Consider the following 24146-nt stretch of genomic DNA (forward strand, 5'->3'; position numbering starts at 1 on the left):
ATGAAAATTGGATTTCTTAGTTCACAGCTAATTTAAAAGCAGCAGTTTAAACAACCAAAATCTTCCTGAGAATTATAGAGATGTTCTGCTTTCTTACCGGTCCAACTTTCTTTTCTTTTTATTTCTTCTCTGTGCATCAGTTTATGTGTTTTGTGTTTTTAGGGAACTGAAGGGTTTGGTGGTGACTCTGAGCTCTGATGGGCATCTCCAGTGCTCTTACATGGGCACTGACCCCTCCTTCTTTACTGCACCCAAAGTGGACGCTAGAGAGGTCAACTATGATGAGATCGACACAGAGATGAAAATGCTGCAAAGGGTTATTCGCGAGGCTACCAAAACACAAGGTATGATGCACAGAATCTTAAATAAATGCACACCAGTTTTGCACAGTCTAACTAAAGTCTGGCTTACTCTGCGATATATTTATTTATTTATTTATTTATTTATTTATTTATTTATTTATTTATTTATTTATTTATTTATTTATTTATTTATTTATTTATTTATTTATTTATTTGTTTATTTATTTTTATTTATTTATTTATTTGTTTATTTATTTGTTTATTTATTTGTTTGTTTGTTTGTTTGCTTATTTATTTATTTATTTATATTTTTAAATAATATTTAACAGTTATAGCATGTCAGACAGCATAAATATAATTCCCATGCCAAACTGTAAGATCTCAGTAGTTATAATGTCAGACTGAAAGACAAACAAGATGCGCCAAACACTGAAACGGAAGAAAACTCACCAGGAGTTTGACGTCATCTATCAGTAATAATTGACACCTCAATGAATGTGTGGCAGTGTACAGTGGTCACATGGGACAGGTTGTTCAAGGATGTGAATACTTTTTAATATATATCGTAATTACTCACTAGCCACTTTGTTTAGTTAGTTAGCTTCTCATTGATATGAACATTTAAGCAGCCAATCACATGGCAAAGACAGACAAGATGATCTACTAAAGTTTAAATTAAGAATCATAATGGGGAAAGCCACAGATCTACTGGATTTTCCTGACTTTCCTGTGAGTGGTCCTAAAAATAGTAATATATATATTCATGTAACAACAGCAAACCGAGGCTATAGTTCACACAGACTCGCCAAAATAGGACAATAAATGGAAAAAATTTATATTAGATTGTCTGATTATCAGTTTTTGATGAAGTATTTTAAATGGTAGGGTTGGAATCTAGGGTAAACGGTGTAAATGCAGATCTCAATTCAATCAAGTACTTTTGGGATGTGATGAAATGGGAGATTTGCATCATGGATGTGCATATATCAGATCTGTAGGAATTGCAAAGAACTTTGCACACTGAAGTCCGAAATTTTCAAATGCATTTTTTTGTATTCATATGCGAAAAATTCGTCAAGTAAACAAACCTTGCTCTCTGAGTCCAATGCGTATTAATTAATCTATTACGAAAAAACGCAAAACATTTCAGAATCAGTTCAAGCAGTAATACTTTGTTCTCCTGTCTCTTCTTTAAAGTACAAAAAGAAAGAGGAATAGGCTGCATATTGTGTTCATCCAATACTGCATAGAGAGGAAAGAGAGATCTGCCTTATGATTATCCCAAAATGCAAAGTTTATTTCATGAAATCAGTGCAATTTTGATATATTGCTTGTGATACTTCACACATTCAAATACGTGAACAAATCCTAAACAGAGACTGGTAGTACCTACAGACAATATAATAGATGCAACCCAAGCTCATTCTGAAAACGTAGTCCCGTGGATGTTTCTGGAGGCCACGAAATAAGTCCTGGGAGGTACATATGGCTGCGTTTAATTATTTTTAAGCGAACGCTACGGGGCGGTATGACGCCATTCCCTTTCGCGCTTACCGGTTGACCGCTTACCTCCATGTGGAGGGCTTTCCCGCCACAATCAGTTTGTCCAGTCAGCTCATCGTGTACGTCAGCAGACTTCAGATGCAGAGAGGAGGAGTTGACCACAGCGACTGGGTTCGAGTCCGGGGAAGCGTGGTTTCAGAAATCAGTTAAGACAAAAACAGAATCCAAAAAAAAAAAGTGAACGAGTTCATAACAGGGTGAGAATGTGGTGAAATCTGAAAATGTGGTAAGACAAGGGCTTTTCTTTTTCTGTACGGCTTTTCTAAATTGTTGGTTGGGTTTTAGTTAAGTGTGTGGGCTGGCGAGTCAATCGGTAAAATTGGTTGGGTTTAGGGAAGGAGGAGGGTGGCTGAATCAGCCGATTGGCCGGTCGCGCAGTCAATCATTCAGTCAGTCAGACAGCGGCCTCTCGTGGATTCGCGAAAACAAAAACTGCAAAAAAGTACCTCTCGAGACATATTTCGCAGTCTCCAGAAACGTCCACGGGACTACGTTTTCAGAATGAGCCTGGGTTGAATAGATGGCGGTCGCATTGATTTGTTAAGAAATGGACTGAATTGATGGATGAAAGTTTTGGAGGCAGTGTGTCAATACTATTGACACAACGTGAGGTCAAATTTGTATTTTAACGTGCGAAAATGACTGTGAAAATATCGGCTTAAGTGTGAATAACCTTATTGCTATCATGTCATTGTGTCAGTGTGGACATATCATGTTAGTGTGGTCCAAAATCTCTAAAGAATTTTTCCAGTTCTCGGTTGAATTTATGTGGAATTAAAAAGAGTGTTCCCTCAAAACTGAAATTTTGGTCATCGTTTCTCACTCTTCACTTGCCACAAACCAGTTTGAATTTCTTTTCTTCTGTTGAACACAAATTAAGTTATTTTGAAAATTGATAGAAACCTGTAACCATTGACTTCCATGTTATTTGTTTTTCCTACCATGGAAGTCAACAGCTACAGTTTCTACAACCTTCTTCAAAATATCTTATTTAGTATTCAACAGAAGAAAGAAACTCATAAAGGTTTGGAACCACTTAAGGATATGTAACCTAATAACTACCTAATAAAGTGAAGGTGAGTATTAGTCTCTGCAAATTTAAGACTTTTTTTTAAAATAATAGACATATATTGCAGAGAATATAGCATTAAAATCAAGTACCATCTGAATCGGAGAGTTATTTGCACAATTATTTTTTGTATGTGTTTGTGTGTGGCCCATTTTCAGACATTCTCCCGAGGGCAGAGACCGAAGAAGAGCTCAGATTGACCGCTGTAGTCTCATCTAGCCTGGACGAAGTCTCGGTATGGATGCTAATACACACATTTATTTCATCTATTTGGGAACATACCATATAATTCGGTCTTCTTTATATAAAGCTAATTATAACTACTGCCGCCTACAGAAAACCCTATTTTACCACTAATTTAAGCCTCTCTTTATTTATGAATCATTTTTAACCACATTCACACAGGTTTAGCTTTCTCAAAGAGGCCACCAAGTAGACTTGTAGTGTTCTAGTTTTACATAAAGTAGTCCCTAAAAGAAAATTTGAAACAGAAAATGTATTTGCTTTCTATATAAATTATTTTTCCACAGCAGCACGTCACTAAATGTCCCTAAAAGAGGTTTTATTTAGCTCAGTCAGTCACAGCCTTTTAAAATGGAAATCTTGATTATTCAGATGATTCAGACTGAATGATTGAATCTCCACAGAAAAGCAGATCTATTGCCAAGACACATGTTTTTTTTTTTTTCTTTGGTTCATTATTAAGCCATGGATCAGCATGTTTTACCATCTATGTGTGCCTGGGCTACCTTGCTGAATGGCTTAACACTAATGAACTAGACTATAGCCACTTTCACACAGTGATACCTGTAAATATCCAGAAAATTTACAGAATGACTTTACCGGTATATTCAAAAAGCGCTGTTCGCACAGGTGAGGACGTTACGGAAAAGATCAATCACAAACCCATTCCAAAATACCGGTAAATTCTGACATCATTAACCAGAAATGAGCTCTAAATGGCTGCGCTTGTATTGGTAGAGATTTGACTACATTACAAACTCTGTGGATGGATGAGTATTGTGATGAAACTTTGATGAAAACATATAGAGGAACACTTTCGGATGTTGAGATATATAATATGTGTGCGTGCTGGGGCTCACAAGCTGTTTCACGGACACATGCGACGCAACGCTCAAAGCAACTGAAGGAAAAGAGCTTGAAGGTAAACGAACAACTGCTTATCATAAGCATCTTATCGATAATTATTTACACAGTTGGGATTAAGAAGGAACATATAAACATTATCTGACTAACATCTAGCAGCTAAATGTGTCTGGAAAAATATTTAATTTTCCATTAAAATAATTTTTTATTTTCATAAACCGCTCGGACGTGAATGCATCTGAGTGTTCTAATTGGCTAAAGAAACGTCTCACGTCAGCACGTTCTAGACGTGCACGCGCTCTTTCCAGCAATCTTTACTCTGCGTTCACACAGTGCAGCATTCCGGCAAATTACCGGTAATGTTACATCTTCTCTTTCCGAAAAATAGCCAGAACGAATTTACCGGTATTTTCAAAAAGGGGTCTGTTCGCACATACAGACCTTTCCAGAAAATTGCCGGTTATTTTCTGGAAAGGTCTGTATGTGTGAAAGGGGCTTATGTGTGCTTTGGCTTTATTGCTGACTAGCTTAACACTAATGTGCTAGACTATGTGTGCCTGGGCTACACCGCCAACTGGCTTAACACTGTAGTCCATTAGACTTTGTGTGCCTAGGCTACCTTGCCATCTGACTTGAACTAGTCTATGTGTGCTTTGGGTACATTGCTAACTAGCTTAACACTAATGTACTAGACTATGTGTGCCTGGGTTACACTACCAACTGGCTTAACACTATAATCTACTAGACTATGTGTGCCTGGGCTACTTTGCAGAATGACTTAACACTAATGAACTAGACTATGTGTGCCTTGGCTACATTTCTGATTAGCTAACAATAATGTACTAGACTATGTGTTTCTGGGCTACGCTGTCAACTGGCTTGGAACTATGGTGTACTAAACTATGTGTGCCTGGGCTACCTTGCAGACTGGCTTAACAATAATCTACTAGACTATGTGCGCCTGGGCTACCTTGCCGACTGGCTTAACAACAATGTACTAGACTATGTGTACGTGGGCTACCTCGGAGCCAGCTTCAAGCGGCCAGTCGATAAATTGCATTGTTTAAACAGCCAAGTATGACATCTGTAACATATGCCCATTGAGCACAAAGGTATCAGCTGCTTCTGAACATGAAAGTTTTGTAAATGGAGCTAGGATTGAAAGGTATGTCTGCTTAAATAAAAACAACGAGCAGACCAATCGTACATAGATTAAAAAGTAAAGGTAATTTTGCATTGTACTGAGGTGTTAAGATGTTGAAGATCAAGCTTTCAATCTCTTATTAGACAAGCTAATAAATAATAATTTGCCAATGCTGATAATTGAAAAATGTCAAATTTCATCATGCATTGGCAGAAATATCTGTCTTGGTCAAATATTGTTTGAAATGTTTGTATAGCACCCCACTATTCGTCCCATTAGCAGTGGTATATAACTGTATTGTGATGATCTCTCTTACAGTGTGCTATTATACCTGAGATGAATGGGATGCCTGTGCCCTCTGTCACAGTAAAGGTAAGAGCAGTGTCTATTAAATATACAGTTGAAGTCAAAATTATTAGCCCCCCTGAATTATTAGACCGCTTATTTATTTTTTCCTCAATTTCTGTTTAATGGAAATACATTTTTTTCAACACGTTTCTAAACATAATAGTTTTAAGAACTCATTTCTAATAAGTGATTTCTTTTATCTTTACCATGATGACAGTAAATAGTATTTTACTAGATATTTTTCAACACACTTCTATACAGCTTAAAGTGACATTTAAAGGCTTAACTGGGTTAATTAGGGTAACTAGGCAGGTTAGGGTAATTAGGCAAGTTATTGTATAACAGTGGTTTGTTTTGTAGATTATCGAGAAAAAAATAATAATATTGAATATTGTCCCTAAAATGGTGTTTAAAAAATTAATAACTACTTTTATTTTAGCCGAAATGAAACAAATAAGACTTTCACCAGAAGAAAAAATATTTTGAAAGACATACTTTGAAAATTTCCTTGCTCTGTTAAACATCATTTGGAAAATATTTAAAAAAGAAGAAAAAAATTTGAAGGGGGCTAATAATTCTGACTTCAACTATATATATATATATATATATATATATATATATATATATATATATATATATATATATATATATATATATATATATATATATATATGTATTTTGTGTAATAGAAGCTTGTAGTGCTTTATAATGCTGAGGTGATATGTCCTGAATATGTGATTTATTCTCAGGTTAAAATAAAGAGTCGAGCTGTGGTGCAGAACCCCAAAATGACGGTGTGTGTTCAGCCTCCTTTGGCTGTCACACAGGACCAGTTTGTGTTGGACTCTATGGGTATGACTGGCTTTCTTTTTTTGTCATACTGTAATCCTTAACGACATGTTATAATTTACCAAAAAACATGTGCTTTCTATTATTTTTTGACTCCTGGGTAATTCTAAACCATACGTTAAAATAATCATTAGTATTTTCCATGTTTCAAATATATGGTTTGGTAATAATTTCGGTTATTTCGATTTTATTAAGTTAATTAGTTAAAAAATGAGTAGCAAGTAATGTACAGTAAGTATTATCCACTGAAAAAGTAATGTAAGGTATTACTGTTAAAAGTGCTATTATTCAAAAGAAGGTAATGATTCGCACTCAATTGCTTCGTACTGTTTTTATTTTTACTTTTTCTTACATTTTACGGGTGATAACAGACAGACAGACGTTTAGGCACAAAGCCTTCCTCAGTGTGTGACATAATTCTTTAACTCCACCCTTTTATCCAATAGTCAATCACAATGTGCAATTAGTCCGTCACTCTCATTTCATTATCCATTAATCACACAATAACTTATAATCTTCACAGCAATAACAATAAACAATCTTCCCTCTACAAACCTCACTCTACAGAGATAAAGTGCATCAACTATTATCATTAATCAGGTGTACAACAATACAATAAAATTCTAACAGTTAACATTAAAAGTATTACTGTTAAAAGTGCAGTAGGTGATATGCAAAAATGCTAATCGGATAGCATATTGGCTTTGGACAGCAGGGAGGGATTGTGTTTCAAAGCCACGCCTCTTGAAATCACTAGCGCGCTCACCGCAATACGACAGCAGACAACCCAGTTCATTCGCCAGTTAGAAGTGTATGGAGTGGATGGCCTGGTGGCGTGCAGGAATTTCACTTATTGCTAAGCCACACTTACATGCTATTTCAGACTGAATATTCAGAGTAGCGGTAAACAACATCGGGAGTGCGTCACAGGCTGTCATTGTTCAAAGATGACCCAATGTGAATACAAAAGCAACTTTAGCTCAGCAAGCAGGCTAGGCGGAATAGCGTTATTTACTGATGTTTTGTTGTTAAACTGAATAACGTTATAAATCTACATCATCGCTGCTGTAAAAGCTCCCTTATGAAACTAAAAACAGTCAAATCTAGCTCCCACCATGAGATTTCAGTGGCTGAACAACACGTCTGTGCGGAACCCATTCATAACACAATACACTCTACATCAGCTCTGTGTGACTAATATAGTTTTAAAACAGAACATTACCTCTCTAATAGAAATATTTCCTCCATGGTGTGATGTCTTCCTTCCTTTAGCATGCAAAAGTAACTCCAATACTGATTCAGGAGTTTAAATAGTTTCAATTCAGCATTTGATTTTGCCGCAACTGACAGTCTTGCGTGCACGTGTCGTTCATCTAGAAGTGCACGTGCGGCAGACATGCACACGCTAATGGCGGATATACGTGAGCAGAGATGCGCAAAAGTCCAAATCTGCATTTGTTAACTGACAGTTTGAGTTACTTATCGGAATTTTGAGAGATGTCGGCCCGACTCTATTTAATTAGATGAACATTTTTTAGTTTTATGCCTTACCCAGAATATAAAATACATATAAATACATTCAGATCATTTACTTTAATCATTACTATTAGACTGTAAAGATACTTTCAACCAGCACAACAAAAAATGCTTCTGAATACAATCACCTACTGCACCTTTAATTTTTTAGGTAATGCTGTACTTTTCTCAAAGAAATAGTTCACACAAAAAATGAAAATTTGCTCACTGTTTACTCATCTTTCACTTGTTCCAAACCTTATAACCTTGTATTTCTTTCATCTGTTCAACGCAAAACAAGATGTTTTGTAAAAAGCTGGAAACCAGTAACCATTGACTTCCATAGTAGGAAAAAACAAACACTCAATGGTTAAGGTTTCCATTTTTCCTTAATTATCTTTTGTGTTCAAAAAGACTCAAAATAGGTTTTTAACAAAGAAAATGATGACAGAATTTTCATATTTAGGTGAACTATCCCCTTAAATACTGCAAATAAATACAACAGTTTGCTATGAATCAATTTCAAGAGGCTAAGTAATTGTGCTTTTTATTATACAAATATATTTTGTACAATAATTCTGCTTTTAACCTAAAGATTCTAACATTTATCAAGACAATTAATTTTGCATACTTAAACAATGATATCACAAATCACTGATAGTCAGAAATTAGTTCATGACAATATATGGTATAAATTCAGAGAAGAACAATAGTTTTTTTAGGCTGTGTATGTGTGTTGTTGTTAATGGTAGCACCGCATTATTTGAGCGCATGTAGCAGTTTTTATCAGCCATTGCAAGTTGAAAATCCCCATCGGTGTAACTTTTGAGCTAGCCGTCTATTCACAGTGGAACAGGGGAGGGACAATACCACAACTGTCAACAAATGATTTGCTTAAGACTTTCAACTTGTAATGGTACAGCGGGGGATACTCCGCATCTTAGCAGCCAATTAAAAAAATTAGTGTTTTTAGATGAGCGCTTGTGTTTCTGCATCACAATAACACTTCAGTGGACGCGCAGCCTTATTCCGAAATTTAGTCAGACAGTTGCGGATGGTTAAGGAATGATAAAGAACTGAGGAAGAAATAAGTTACAGACAATCGTATGGTATTTATAAAATATGGTGTCATTGCATTGAAACGCTTTCTTGTTATTATATATAGTGTTTAAAGATCTTTAAAAACTGTACTTTTACTACTTTAACCATCAAAGGCTACTAAGCACAGGGTATATGCAGGGTCTTAAATAGTCTTAAATTTTTAAGTTTTAAGCCTTAAAAACCCTTAAATCCACTGAAATATTCACTGTAAAAATTTAGGGTTCCATACAATCCTTTTATGTTGTCCCAACCAAGGCTGTGCGAATTGGGGAAAATATCTAAGTACAGTTTTTGTGCATAATGCGATCGTGATTTGATTTGGGATTTAATTTTGTTGTCAAGATTCAGCTCAATAATCGGTATTGTAGCTTCTTACTGCTAAAATGCAGTGTGTGTTAGTTAAAAATAGAAACTGAAAAGATACTAAACTACTCCAACATTTATTCCGATTTGGGTCCCACTTTATATTAAGTGGCCCTAACTAATAAGTACTTACACAGGAATTAATAGTTTACTACAATGTACTTATTGTGTAAATACATGTATTTACCGTGTACTTATGCTCGATTAAATAGATGTACGTAATTACATCTGTAGTTAACTTTTGTAATTACATTTGTAAATACACTGTTGACCATCCCTTACACCTTAACCCACCCTTAAACCTACCCACACCACCAAAGCTGTTCATAACCCAACCTCTATCCCAACTCAAAAGCACCACAAGTGTTCCCAAATACATTATAAACACAGAAAGTACATTGTATTTAATTTTTTGATGCAAGTACATAGTAGTTAAGGACACTTAATGTAAAGTGGGACCCAGATTTGTTTTTAAATATTCAGAAACTGAACTCATTTTTCTCTGGAGCACATAAAATGACCTTTCTGTAAACAAGTTCGACTCAAATTAGGGAGATGATGTATAAAATACAGAACACTCAGACACTAACATGGTCAATAAGAGGCAGTTCTGACTGGGCAGAATGAAAGTTTTCTCACTCTATTGGCTATCAAAGACTGGCACACACAGACGGCAGTCAGGCATTTGCTCTGGGCAGGGTAAATTAAATAATACATATATATTCGATATCCCTGCCTCTTCACAATGTTTTATACACGTTTGCATCATTTCACAATGACGCGAATACATTATTACATGGAGACAGAACACTATTCGGAGGTGTCCACCATGCTGAGCAATGTATGTAAAACAACGTGAAGGCTTGTGCGGCCGCCTTTGCTTCTCTCCTGCACTTAGAAATATGATTGGCAGAATCGCAAAAATGCTGAATTAAGATCGCCTAGGGCAGGGGTGTCTAAACTCTGTCCTGGAGGGCCGGTGTCCTGCAGATTTTAGCTCCAACTTGCCTCAACACACCTGCAAGGATGTTTCTAGAGAGCCTAGTAAGAGCTTGATTAGCTAGCCTAGGTGTGTCTGATTGGGGTTTGAGCTAAACTTTGCTGGACACCGGCCCTCCAGGACTGAGTTTGGACACCCCTTCCCTAGGGGGTTGAGACAAGATCGTGATATTTTTACGATTAATCGTGCAGCTCTAATTATTACTGTAAGCATTTAGTTTTTAAAAAGTTTTGTTAAAAAAATTTATGTATTTAGGGTTTGTTTGTTTTGACATCTGTGGCTAATGAATTCCTAATTAAAATTAGTTTTTTGATGGGGAAAGTTCTTTTTCTGCTGGGGAATTTTAAAAAATCCTTCGCGGTAAGCGCTATGTAAGTCTGAAAGATTATTCTTTAAAAGTCCTAAATTTGACTTGGTAAAACCTGCAGAAACCCTGTAAGCAGTGACTTTGAAATGTAGGAGATTGTAGGTTGTTCGCTAATTTTGATCTCCATCGTGTAAAATGAAAAGTGTCATATAGTTTGGTGGAAACTATGACACAGTTTTTCCAATGAGTCTTGCATAGGTCATGCCAGGAATAGCTTGTGAATGTCTTCAAGATCATTTTGACTTAAAGCAACTCTTTTTTTTTTTTTTTTTAACTTTTGTTTTTTATTCGTTTAAACATAACGGAACAAACAGATCACCAGAGGCATCACATACAATTATTACATTCTTCTTATACAGTCGTTTTTATAGTACAGGTTACTCTCCCATTAGCCCCCACCCTAACCCGTCAGTAAAAGGTACTGTGTTATAAGCATAAACACCAACATAGTTTCCTTCAAGTCCATATGATTCAGTCTTTTACAATCTGTAATGTGCGGTCCAAACAAAATATTTCACATATATAATATACATATATATGTACATATATTGAAAAAAAAAATAATAACAATAAAAATAAAAAATATAAATAAATATAAATAAGGGGAGGAGGGGGGTTCGCACTCATTGCAAAGCATTTCCTAGCAAATTATATATTTTCTATATTCTTATATATAAACCATTTTGACCAATTTTTATAGCATTTATCCATGTTTAGTCTTAAAGAAAAGGTGAGTTTCTCCATTTCAAACATATTATCTACAATTGTTATCCACTCATCCTTTGTTGGTGGAATCTCTTCCAACCATTCCTTGGTTATTGCTTTTTTACTAGCAACTAATAGAAAGCAACTCTTTTTTTTTTTTTTTTTTTGCAGAGAAAACCAGTGTTTAGGTAATCTGAGAACTTCTTTTTTTTCCCAAATTATTCCTACTTCCTCTTCCATAGCAACTGCTCTTGGCATGCAAAATGAACATTTCCCAAACAAACATCACCCTGTAGATTTTACACCATCATTTACCTGAGGCCTTTTCCGGGCTGAGTGTGATCGATTGGCCTGATGGATGATTTCTGTGAGTGTGGCAAAAGCATACATGTCTGAAACATTCAATTTGATGCTGGCCAACCGGAAGCCAGTGTTACATCATCGTAACGTTCGAGAAATGCCAAACCATGACAAGCTCTTTACTTAGATGTTTCTACTGAAAGACCTCCGTCTCGGGTTTCTCCAGACTTCCACATGTCATCCTGTCCAGCAACACAACTGCTTGAGCCATTAGAGCTTGCTTGGCAGTGTGTAATGTATACTCAGACATCACACACACACTCTCACTTACATAGCTGAGGAGAATTCTCATTCTCTGCTGGCTGCTTTCCTATGGTTTGACCATTCACACTGCATTACACACACTCAATTCATACTTTGACAGAAATAGGTAGGTATCAGATAGTTATCGCTGCTGAAATGTAAACAGTTAAACGGTGGCCATAAAAACGATCATGTATAATAATTATATACAGACGTGGACAAAATTGTTGGTACCCTTCCACTGATGAGAGAAAAACTACAGCGAAATAACTTGAAACTGACAAAATAGTGATGAATTATATATACTATCTGTGTACCTGTGCTACTCAAACTACTATTAATCAAAAATGATTGAACATAAACTATTAAAAATCCGATTTTGCTTTCGAATTGTGGTTCAACAGACACATTACAAAAGACAAACAAATGAAAATTAACTGGACACCATTCATTCATTCATTTTCTTTTTGGCTTAGTCTATTTATTAATCCGCGGTGGCCACAGCGGAATGAACCGCCAACTTATCCAGCATGTTTTACGCAGCGGATGCCCTTCCAGCTGCAACCCATCTCTGGGAAACATTCATACACACTCATACACTATGGACAATTTAGCCTACCCAATTCACCTGTACCGCATGTCTTTGGACTGTGGGGGAAACCGGAGCACCCGGAGGAAACCCATGCGAATGCAGGGAGAACATGCAAACTCCACACAGAAACGCCGACTGAACCAGCCGAGGCTCGAACCAGCAACCTTCTTGCTGCGAGGCGACAGCACTACCTACTGCACCTGTGCATCACCACCTGGACAAAATTACTACCAACAATTTTGTTCGCGACTGTATTTATTTTATAATTAAAATATCAACTTTTCAAAAGCATTTGTAGTCATGCTGTGCATGCACATTTTTCTTAGAGTCGAGGGAGAAAATCTCTGAGGAGGAGACTAAGGATTAAGACAGTTCTGAAGGCAAAAGAGGGTTCAACACGGTACTAGTAAGGTGTACCTAATAAAGTGGTCAGTGAGTGTATATTGCAAAAAAAAAAAAAAAATCGCCATATCAAATTTTTCAGTATCATGCAGCCCTACTATACATTACCTTTAAGGTATTCATTGACTGGTGGGTAAAGGAAGTTTATTCAATTCAACTGTAGCACATGTCTTTGGACTGTGGGGGAAACCTGTGCACCTGTAGGAAACTGACCTAGCCGGGACTCAAACTAGCGACCTTCTTGCTGTGAGGAGACAGTGCTAATCACTGAATCACCGTGTCATCACCCTTGATGAATTTCATTTCAGAGAAAGATATATTAAAATGCATGTGGAATGTTGTTGTACAACCTGTTTAATATCCTGTTTTACTTGGCAAGCTAAAAACATTGCTGAGGGAAATCATGGTTTCATTTCACCACTGTAAAAATTCCTTTTGTTTGTGTTCAATACCAATCGTAAAAGTCTTTATTGAGCTCACAAAGGAAAGTAGATGCGCTTTATTGCAGGCCTGGATTGGCTAATTGGGAGGACCGGGAGAATTCCCGGTGGGCCGGTCCGTTTTTTGGCCGCGAGGGCCGGTGTCCCTAGCTCCAAAATCTGTAGCTCTCAGCAGTCACACATTTTAAATTAATTTATTTATTTACTTGACCACAGTCTTCTTATTCATTATTTTACCGCAGCTCTGCTCTTTTTATCTATTTTCTATTTATGAGTCACCTCTCATTGTACAGCTGTTGTGGTCCTGTGGTTAGCACGTTAGGTTACGACACCACCGATCTGGGTTTGATCCTCGTCTGAGTAATTTATTTTTTTCATTTTTATTAAGACATAATACTGTTAGGGTTGTTGAACATTTGAAGTTCTAAAGCAGCTGTCTTCTCAAAAAAAGATGTGATAGTGTAATTAGAAACTGAATTGGAAATGACCTTATTTTAATATAGTCAGTCGTGAACTGAGGTGGGCCGGTCTGAGGCTTGAAACTCCAGGGCTGAAAAGGAGTCCCACTCCGGCCCTGCTTTATTGCATTTGTGGGTTGTTGATTGAAGCGTCTTGCACTCATTTGTGTCTCTTGTTCAGACTACTGATCTAAAATAAGCTGATCAACACAGTTCTTCAGTTTTTTGGGGGACACCTTGATTGTTTTATGTTAAATCCACTTAAATTTGCAAACAGCATGAAGGCATTACGTGGATCCCAGTATTTTATTTTACAGTGTGTTCTTAGCGTTTTTAACCTAGCAAACTCTCTTCAGTCAGCTCAGGAATGTAAATACAGGAGACCGCATGATAGGGCTGCTGAAGAAGAGGATATTTCCTTTTCCTTCCTTCTCTTTGCAGTTCTATCCATGTGCTTTTGTTGTGATGGGCTGCTCTTTGTTAGTCCCAGATGAGCCAACTCATTCAGCCAGAGTTCTGTACTCTTTCCAAACCCACAGTCAATATTTGGAGAAGGTTTAACTGTAAAGTATGCGGTTTCTTTTTTTTTTGTGTGACTTGTCATTTTCTTTACAAATTGCTTCTAGCTTTGTTCTGTGATCCGGTGCAACCACAGAAACACTCTAAAGTATAAAAACGGATTGCACATGCTAATAATGGGTCATATAATGAGTGTGTTTTCATTATGCTACTGAATTGTTTTTCTTAACACTTTTCAGTATATAAAATCAACTTTTTTCTTATCTTGTGTGTGCCAGCTTATCACAATGCATTCTGGGATTGGCTTGAACAACTTTTGTGCATGTACAGTATATGATGCTGTTAATTAGGGCCTCTATCTTACAGATTTTAGAAAAAAACGACATTAGAAATTTGATGTTGATTGTGATTTAGTCTTAAAGTTGAATTAAAGGGTTAGTTCACCAACAAATTACACTGCTCAGCATAATTGTGTACACTCCATTTTGACAATGAATATTTTTATTTATTTCTCAGTGAATATAGGCAATGTATGTTGGTGTGTTTGAATAAAACAGATTTATTAAACAGATATATTTATTAAAATGATATTTTAGTCACCAAACATATTTAGAAATTGAAAGATAATACAATTAAATTCAAACAAAATATTGCAAAATAAATCACAACCTACAAAATTTTAGCTAATTTTTTTTTTTTTGCTTCTCTTGTTTTTCCCTCGTTTTTAAATTTGTATTTAATGTTTTTCTTTAACATATAAATTTGGGTGTACGAGTGTTGGACCATTTTCCTGCGTTATTTTGTTAAAAAAGCTCCAGATTTGGTTTCAGTACTGACTAATCTAATGTCTATGCACTTATATAATATTGTATAGCTACCTATTAAAAAATTATAAAGATACATTTGTGAGTGGTGAATTTATAAATGTTGAGAACTGCGCATTCTTTTATCATTTACTCGCTCTCTTTTTGATCCAAAAATCAAAAGATTTTAGGTTTTTCAAATAAGCCTGAAAGATTTCTGAAACTATTCCCAAGAGTGTTGTGCCTCAAAATGTTCAGAAAAACTGTTGATTACTAATTAATTTAATGTATGGGATTTCAGTGGTGTAACAAAAGGAAATAAATGAAATAAAATAAAATTTAGACCATAAATTATACATTAAAATGAAAAAAAAAAAATATGTATATATATATATATATACATTTATACATTTAATACATATATACATTTAATATTTAATTACATAATTAATAATACTAATTAATTATTAATTATAAATGATATATAAAGATTATTAATAAAATTAAATTATAAAATACGTTATAAATTCAGTCACACTTTTATTTCTATTTTATTATTATTTTTTATTTAATTTAATATTAAACTTTTAATTAAATTTAATGTTTTATAATTTACATGCTAGAATCATGCTAATATCATGCTTATTCATGCTAGAATCATATTAACAACATATTAATACATGCTAAAATTATGCTAAGAACATGCTAATTCATGATAGAAACATGCTAACAACCTGCTAATTCATGCCAGAATCATGCTAACATGCTAATTCATGATAGAATCATGCTAACAACATGCTAAGTCCTGCTAGAAACATGCTAACAACATGCTAATTCATGCTAGACTGGCTTGTTTTAGTCTTTACAGTGGTTACATTGTTGACTGCAGGGATCTCAAACATTCTTTTAGCCAATCTGATACTTTTTCAAACTAAATAAACTTCTTCTATCAGGCCTTTTCAAGCCACCATTAAGTTTGTCCTCAAACTTTATTATCTAGTTTAATTGAATGTTTTATAATTTATAATTTTTTATTTAATTTATTTAAATTTAATTTGTCTTCATGTTTCTCCCCTCAATTTAAGGATCTGAAAACATGGAATAGTTTCTATTGACCTATTGTCAAATTCTGTAAACAAATTCTCTAAATAAAATACTCATATTTAAAATATTTAATAGACATGATCAGTTTATAAAATACAATTTACTCAAACACATACCTATTAATTACTTAATGCAGAGAACTGATAATAACTTTAAAGCGATCTCTTTTCTCTGTATGTGGAAGTTCAGGTATTCTCTCATTATTTGTGTGAGTGTGTGTGTGTGTGTGTGTGTGTGTGTGTGTGTGTGTGCGTGCGTGCGCGTGCGTGCGTGCGTGCGTGCGCGCGCGTGCGTGCGTGTGTGCGTGTGTGTGTGTGTGTGTGTTTGGCACAGACCAAGCTTTTAGATCACTTCATAAAATAGTAATCAAACCCAACGTTTTAAAGCCCGAAGCGTTTGCACAAGCCTAATTGGAATAGAAGAGCAGAATTCTCATCGGTTTCCTTAAAAAGATCTTCATTTGTTCATAATATGAAGAAAGCATTTTGGATTTAGAGCAAAACAAGGGCTTTAAATGATGACAGATGCTTTATTTTCTGGGGTGAACTAAGCCTGGATTAGATGCATTAAATATATAACAGCAGAACTGCGGAAACGCGCCCAATGGGACTGCTAAGCATTGGTCTAATTAGGAGTGTTTGTTTCTCGGATCACCAGCACATGACCGTATATATCTCTTGTGTCTTTGGAGTGGCGCTCAGTGTTCAGTTTGGAAACTCCATGTGTCCTCTTCATCAAGTTCAGCTGTGACTGACAGATCACTCTTAACCTCCTCAGCTGTGATGGACACGTCAGATGCTGTTGAGATCTGAGTGCCACATCCTTCAGTCTTAAGCCACTTCAAGACTATCGTAATTAAGAGGATAGTTAGTCCAAAAATTATAATACACAGTTCATTTACTCACCCTCAGGCCACAATCAGACTTTTTTCTTCTTTTAGTAGAACATTAAAGATGATTTTTAGCTGAATCTGTGGTGATTTGTATAATGGACGTCAATGGTTACCCATTTTGAGAATAAAAATAAACTCATGCAAACAACTTCAAATTGATCCCTGTCGCTCTTAAGGATACATTGAGGTTTTTATGAAGCCAAACGATCTGTCTGTGCAAGAAAATTAATAATGATTTTTAGATGAATCGGGGGTCACCTGTATAATGCAAGACAATGGTTACCCACTTTGAGAATAAAAATTAACTCATGCAAACAAGTCCAAATCAATTTGTCACTCCCGAGGATACACTGAAGTTTTATGAAACCAAACGATCTGTCTTTGCAAGAAAGTTATAGACGATTTTTATCTGTGTCTGTGGTAATTTGTATAATGCAAGTCAATGGTTACCCATTTTGAGAATAAAAATAATCTCAAACAAACAAGTCCAAATCAAGTCCTGTTGCTCTTAATGATACACCAAGGGTTTGTGAAGCCAACCGATCTGTCTGTGCAAGAAAATTAAAGATGATTTTTAGCTGAATCGGTGGTCATCTGTATAATGCAAGTCAATGGGGACCCATTTTGAAATTCAAAATTAACTCATACAAACAAGTCCAAATCAATCCCTGTCACTTCTAAGGATACACTGAGGTTTTATATAGCCAAACGATTTGTAAATACAAGAAATTGATTATTGTTTACAATATTATTAGCTTTAATACACAGTGTGCAGTACACTCATGCGTACACGGAGAACTGTTTGATCAGGCTGTGGATTAAAGCTAATAACATTGTAAATAATGTTTGATTTCTTGCACAGTTTGATCATTTCACTTTATAAGACCTGTGTAACCGGAGGGGGCCACAGGGATCGACTGACTTGTTTGAATACGTTTCTTTTTAATGTCAAAAATGGGTCACCGTTGACTTGCATTACTGTATATGAAGCACTAAGAACGGCGAATTCAGCTTAAAATCTTATTTCATACTATCTACTATCTGATACTTATAATATATTATAATAATCTACTGAAGAAAAAGTCACCCAGACCTTGGATGACTTGAATGGGAGTAAATTAACTGTAAATTAATATATTTTTTTAATTAATAATTTGAAAGTAAAATGTGTTTTGATAATTTTGGGTAAACTACACCTTTAATACCTGTAACAATGTAAAAATGTTCAATCTACTTTACAGCAAATTTGCATTCTTTTAATTTCAATTAAGAACTTATGCCATGATATTGAAAACTTTTATTGTTGACATTGTTGTCCCTACTGAAAAACAAACAAACAATGGCCATCACAGAATTTGTAATGGTTCTAATTATATAATAAAATTACATTGATTTTAATGGGAAGTATAATGGTCCTTAGGATCTCTGCTGGTATTTTTATTTATTATTCTATTTGTGGTATGATAAACCCATTGATCCTAATGGATTATGTTCTAAAACACTCTAAAGACCATTAAAATGTGCCAAATGTGATGAAATTTGTGTGAACACCCATATTTTTGTTAGATTTTTTGCCCAAAAAATGTTGGTAAATTGTTAAAGGGATAGTTAGCACTGTCCTCTCACAGCAAGAAGGTTTTTAGTTTGGGTCCCGACTTGCCCAGTTGTCATTTCTGTGTGGAGTTTACATGTTCTCAAAAATTGGCTGTAGTGTAAGAGTGTGAATGTGAGAGTGTTTGGGTGTTTTCCAGTAATGGGTTGCAGCTGCAGGGCATCCACTACATAAAACATATGCTGTGATAGTTGGTGGTTCATTCCACTGTAGTGACTTCTGATAAATAAGGGACTAAGCTGAAGAAAAATGAATGAATGAATGAATGAATGAATGAATGAAAGGGATATTTCATCCAAAAATAAAAAAAAAATGTCATCGTTTACTCACCCTTCACTTGTTTTAAATCTGTTTAAGTTTAATTTATCTGTTGAACACAAAAGAAGCAATTTTGAGAAATGTTAGAAACCTGTAACCGTTGACTTCCATAGGAGAAAAACAAATACTATGAAAGTCAATGGTTACAGCTTTACAACATTTTTCAAATTATCTTCCTCTCTTTTCAACAGAAATAACAAACAAAAAATAACAAACAAAAAACAAACAAAAAATCGTAGTAGTAGTCATAGTAGTAGTCTAGTCGTAGTAGACGTAGTCGTAATAGTTGTCAGTCGTCATTGTCTTTATAGTAATAGTAGTAGTAGTCGTAGTAGTCATAGTTTTAGTCACCGTTGTAGTAGTATTAGTAGTAGTATTTGGAATAGTCAAGGTAGTAGTTGTTGTAGTCGTAGCTGTATTAGTAGTGTAGTAGTTGTAGTCAGCGTCGTAGTAGTAATAGTCTAGTCGTAGTCATTGTCCTTATAGTAGTAGTAGTAGTAGTCATCGTTGTAGTAGTAGTAGTAGTCGTAGTTGTCGTTGTAGTAGTCTTAGGCATAATAGTAGTCGTATTAGTCATCGTAGTAGTCGTAGTTGTAATAGTGGTTGTAGTCATCGTTGTAGTAGTCGCCGTAGTTCTAGTACTGTAGTTGTAGTCGTGGTCGTTGTAATCATACTCGTATTATTATTATTAGTAGTAGTAGTAGTAGTTGTCACCGTAGTAGTAGTCTAGTCGTAGTAGTCATCATAGTAGTAGTGTAGTCGTCGTCATCGTAGTAGTAGTCATAGTCGTCCTTAGCAGTAGTAGTAGTTGTCATAGTAGTCATAGTCATTGTCATCGTTGTAGTAGTCGTAATAGTAGTAGTAGTCGTCGTTGTAGTAGTCGTAGTTGTAATAGTAATGATTGTAGTAGAAGTAGTTTTAGTCCTGTTCATAGTAATAGTCTTAGTAGTGGTCGTAGTCATCGTTGTAGTAGTCGTTGTCATTGTAGTTGTAGTCATACTCGTAGTAGTGGTTGTCGTTGTCGTCGTCATTGTAGTATAGAATCAGACTCCCAATAATACATGCACTAAAATCAGATTCGGCCTGACATTTTGAAACTTTAACTGTTATTTTGTCTTGTGACAAGTTATTAAGATCTTAATCTGACACTAAACTTTGAGCGCGACCTCAGCTTAACAGATCAAAAGTGAGTGTAAGTGCTGAGAGGGCAGAACTTCTACATGCCCTACAGGTCAGAGACCCTTAGAAGAGCCCGCTGTAATCTCCACAGCTCACACTCACCGTGCGTCTAGCTGCTTTTGTCAAAGGAATTCTTCTCTAAGTGCTTTTGTGCTGTGTGTGTTCTGCATTGCGGGTGTTTCTAATGCGCCTCTTAAATTCCAGGGGTGGGCTACTGTCAGCGCAGGTCAAGTGAGGTCAGCACAAATGGCCTTAATTTAACCACCTAGAAGCTAGACGGTTAAAAGTAAAAAGAGGGGGAGGTCATGCTTTCTGCCAACTCAAACTGACGCCAACATCATGGTGGCTGGACTTGTGTGTCGTTCACTGGATGAGAGAGAGAGAGAGCCTGATGGTCTAGTGTTTGCCCACGGCAGTGAGACGGAAAGGTTAAAAGCCTGCCCTCCCAGAGAGAAAGAGAGAGAGAGAGAGAGAGAGAGAGAGAGAGAGAGAGAGAGAGAGACAGAGAGAGAGAGAGCTTTTAGAAGCCAACAGAAAGTGCTGTGGCCCGATGAGCTGATAGTAGCACAGACAGAGGGAGTGTGTGAGTGACAGGAGGACAGACGTGGTGTGTTCCGGGAGGGGGTTTGTGTGTGTGTGTGTTCTGGGGGGGCCAGACACTTAATCTAAGTGCTCAGCAATCAGGCATTACTGCGGTTCAGTCACCTGTGTGAATGCGACTCACTGTGGACACACAAAACACTAAAGCTGAAGCAGATCACCTTACTAGAGACTTAGAGATAACACATAAAAACAAAGCTGCATATTAAGCTGTCTTGTTAACTGTGGTAAAACCACTCTAGTGGAATGTGTTTAGTGTATTTTATTAGCAGAGCTGATCTATTAGTGGAAATAAAATTGGGCCTCATTTACCAATATCTTCTTTAGAGTTTTTGTGGTTACACTTAACAATATGTGCATTAATATTCATTAACCAGTTAAACTTTGGATGTCATCGACTTTCGCTTTAAGATTTAAAGGGCTGGCATTACACCAGACCCCCGTAAGTGGTTTTGTTTGAAAGTGTAGAATCTATATTTTATGCAAATATGCATCACTTCAGTTTTTATTCTACTGTACAAAAGTTATTTATACCTAAATACACAGTATTTTGGATACCCGAGCTGGGTATTGAACATTGGTTCATTTTCATATGGTTCATATATGACATATGTACAAGTTATAGCTCAAATGAAAGCTCTTGCCGGTGCTCATACGGTTCTAACATTCCTTTTACTGAATTATAATCACATATCAAACAGTTGCCGAATGAATCACAGTGTTTCACAAGTGAAAACAATACACCGCACCAAGAACAAAGAGCAACAATGTAACAATTTTAATCTCTGTTTCAGAAAAAATGATTCACAGGTGTGAAAGCACTCTTATTCATAATGAATCATTGTATATATATATATGTATATATGTATATGTATATATATATATATATATATATATATATATATATATATATATATATATATATATATATATATATATATATATATATATATATATATATATATATATATTTATTTATTTATATATATATAAATATAGGCAAATGTTTAGCAACAACAAATCTCATTTAAAAGATTAGAAGTTTAAAAAGGATCTTAAAATGTATAAGTATATTGAGATATAAAATCTCACATGTATACTACCTGACAAAAGTCTTGTCGTTGATCTCAGTTGTAAGAGCAACAAATAATATCTTGACTTTGGAGAAGTGGCAGACGGTGGATTTTTCCATGAATCATCTGTTGAACTGCACAAATTCTGCAGAAGACCCATTGAAACCCACATGGAGACAAGATTCAGATTCCCAAAGAAATCGGTCAAGTTTGGTGATGGAAAAATCATGGTTTGGGGTTGTGTATCAGTATGGGGTGTGCGAGGGATCTGCATAGCAACAGCCTGAGGTATCGAGACATTTGTGCTGCCCATTACATTACAAACCACAGGAGAGGGCAAATTCTTCAGCAGGATAGCGCTCCTTCTCATACTTCACCCTTCACATCAAAGTTCCTGAAAGCAAAGAAGGTCATGTGCTTCAGGGTTGGCCAGCCCAGTCACCAGACATGAACATTATTGAATATGTCGGGAGTAAGATGAAGGAGGAGGCATTGAAGATGAATCCAAAGAAACTCTGGGAGTCCTGCAAGAACGCTTTCTTTGCCATTCCAGATGACTTTATTAATAAGTTATTTGAGTCACTGTGGGAGTCTTACACAATATTAATTATTTTTCAACTGCAGCATGACTTTATATTCTCTACTGTACTGTCAGGGTTCTGCCACTTTGGTCTTGTAAATTCTTGTTTTGGTGGCAGAGCTCTGACACTACTCCTCCATGTCTGGTCCTGTTTCCGTCTCTGTGTGCGCGCGCGCGCCGTCGTGGGTGTGCGCAGAGTGTGCGCGCTGCCACTTGATGTGGCCGCGCACGCTCTGCGTCCCTCAGACGCGCGCGCTCTTGTACTAGTGTTTGTGTTTGTTCTGTCAGCAGCGCGCTGCTTTATTCTCGGCGCCTCCGTCTAGTTGGTTTCAGTTTTGGTTGGCGCTGAGATGAAGCATGCGCGTTGCTTATGTGTGAGCGCACGGTAAGGTGTTTATCTATCGTGTGCTCGTGTCTTGCGTCTCTTGTCAAAGCACGTGGCTTGGTGTTTACATTGTGGTCACGTGCTTTTGTCGTGTGCTTCAGTGTTGTGTTTGTTGTCATGAACATGCGGTTAATGAGTTCTCTCATTGGCTGCATGTTCTTGTCCTGTTAAGTGAGCGCATGGCTTGTGTGTCTCTCTGTGTCATGCGCTCTCCCGTCTATTGTCTTGTCCCACCCTCCTTGTAACCCATTATTAGTTAATTGTGTTCACCTGTTTGTGTGTTAATTTTCTACAGTTTATATACCCCTCACATTTGCTGTCCTGTGCCAGTTCGTCATCACTTGTTGTTGTTTGAACCCTTATCTTGTCATGTTTCCAGTCCTGTTCCTGACCATCCAGCCCAGTGAAGTTTGTTTGTGTATGTATTTGTTTTGTTAATGTTTTCCCCCTCGGGGTAGTTTATTTTGCATTTTATTTTATTTTTATTATTTAATAAATTCCCATTATTCCTGCACTTGAGTCCTCGCTCCTTTTTCCCCATTTCCCATCACCAACCCTGACATGTACATTATTTCTGTTAAGTAACAACACTTTTGTCTAAGCAAAGTCAGACCTTACTGTCCTAAGTAAATAATTAAAAATCAAGGCATGATCATATTTTATTTTGGTAAAATAAGCGTAATCTAGAGGCCTTTACCTTTCATATAGACCTCTTCTGATACCAAATGATCAATTAGAAGTCAAGTTATTATTTGTTGCTCTTAAAACTTGGATAGGCGACACTACTTTTGTCAGGTAATGTATGTTTAAATGAACCCAAAAATCTAAAGTGACTAAGCAATAATATTCACTCAATAATACAATGTGAAATGTTTTTGACTCTTTTTTAAAGTTAAATGAACCCCTAATCTGAATAATCCAATGCAGTTTGTATCAATTTGCCACACTAATAAAAAGATGTAATATTTATGTTGCACAACCCACATAATGACAAGCCTTTCTAAACATCCAGTGTGTTTGTGTGTTTGTTTGACAGGCAGTGGCAGTGAGTTAGTGGTGAGCTTCTCAGCGTTTCTGAACGGCCTCTATCCTCCAGCGGATATGAGCGGAGACATCGCCGTGTCCTACAGCTCGGCTACAGGTACAAGCTCCT

At 36.1% G+C, this 24146-nt stretch overlaps 1 protein-coding gene across 10 annotated transcripts in view; it reads left to right on the forward strand.

Annotated features, from left to right (window-relative positions):
- bbs9 (Bardet-Biedl syndrome 9) overlaps window positions 1-24146 on the forward strand; it is a 186790-nt gene that overhangs the window by 22664 nt on the left and 139980 nt on the right. For 9 of the 10 annotated variants that reach the window (XM_087286582.2, XM_087286577.2, XM_087286583.2 and 6 more), the window contains exons 10-14: window positions 163-344; window positions 3093-3169; window positions 5504-5557; window positions 6283-6385; window positions 24030-24134. In XM_087286582.2, the coding sequence (XP_087142708.1) occupies window positions 163-344; window positions 3093-3169; window positions 5504-5557; window positions 6283-6385; window positions 24030-24134 (521 nt within the window). Of the gene's footprint in view, window positions 1-162; window positions 345-3092; window positions 3170-5503; window positions 5558-6282; window positions 6646-7025; window positions 8429-24029; window positions 24135-24146 lie in introns of those variants that run through there. The other variant, XR_015510923.2, reaches the window with a different exon arrangement.

Source organism: Danio rerio, chromosome 16 (assembly GCF_052040795.2).
Source record: "Danio rerio strain M-AB ecotype USA chromosome 16, GRCz13ab, whole genome shotgun sequence".
In the NCBI taxonomy this organism is placed as follows: domain Eukaryota; kingdom Metazoa; phylum Chordata; class Actinopteri; order Cypriniformes; family Danionidae; genus Danio; species Danio rerio.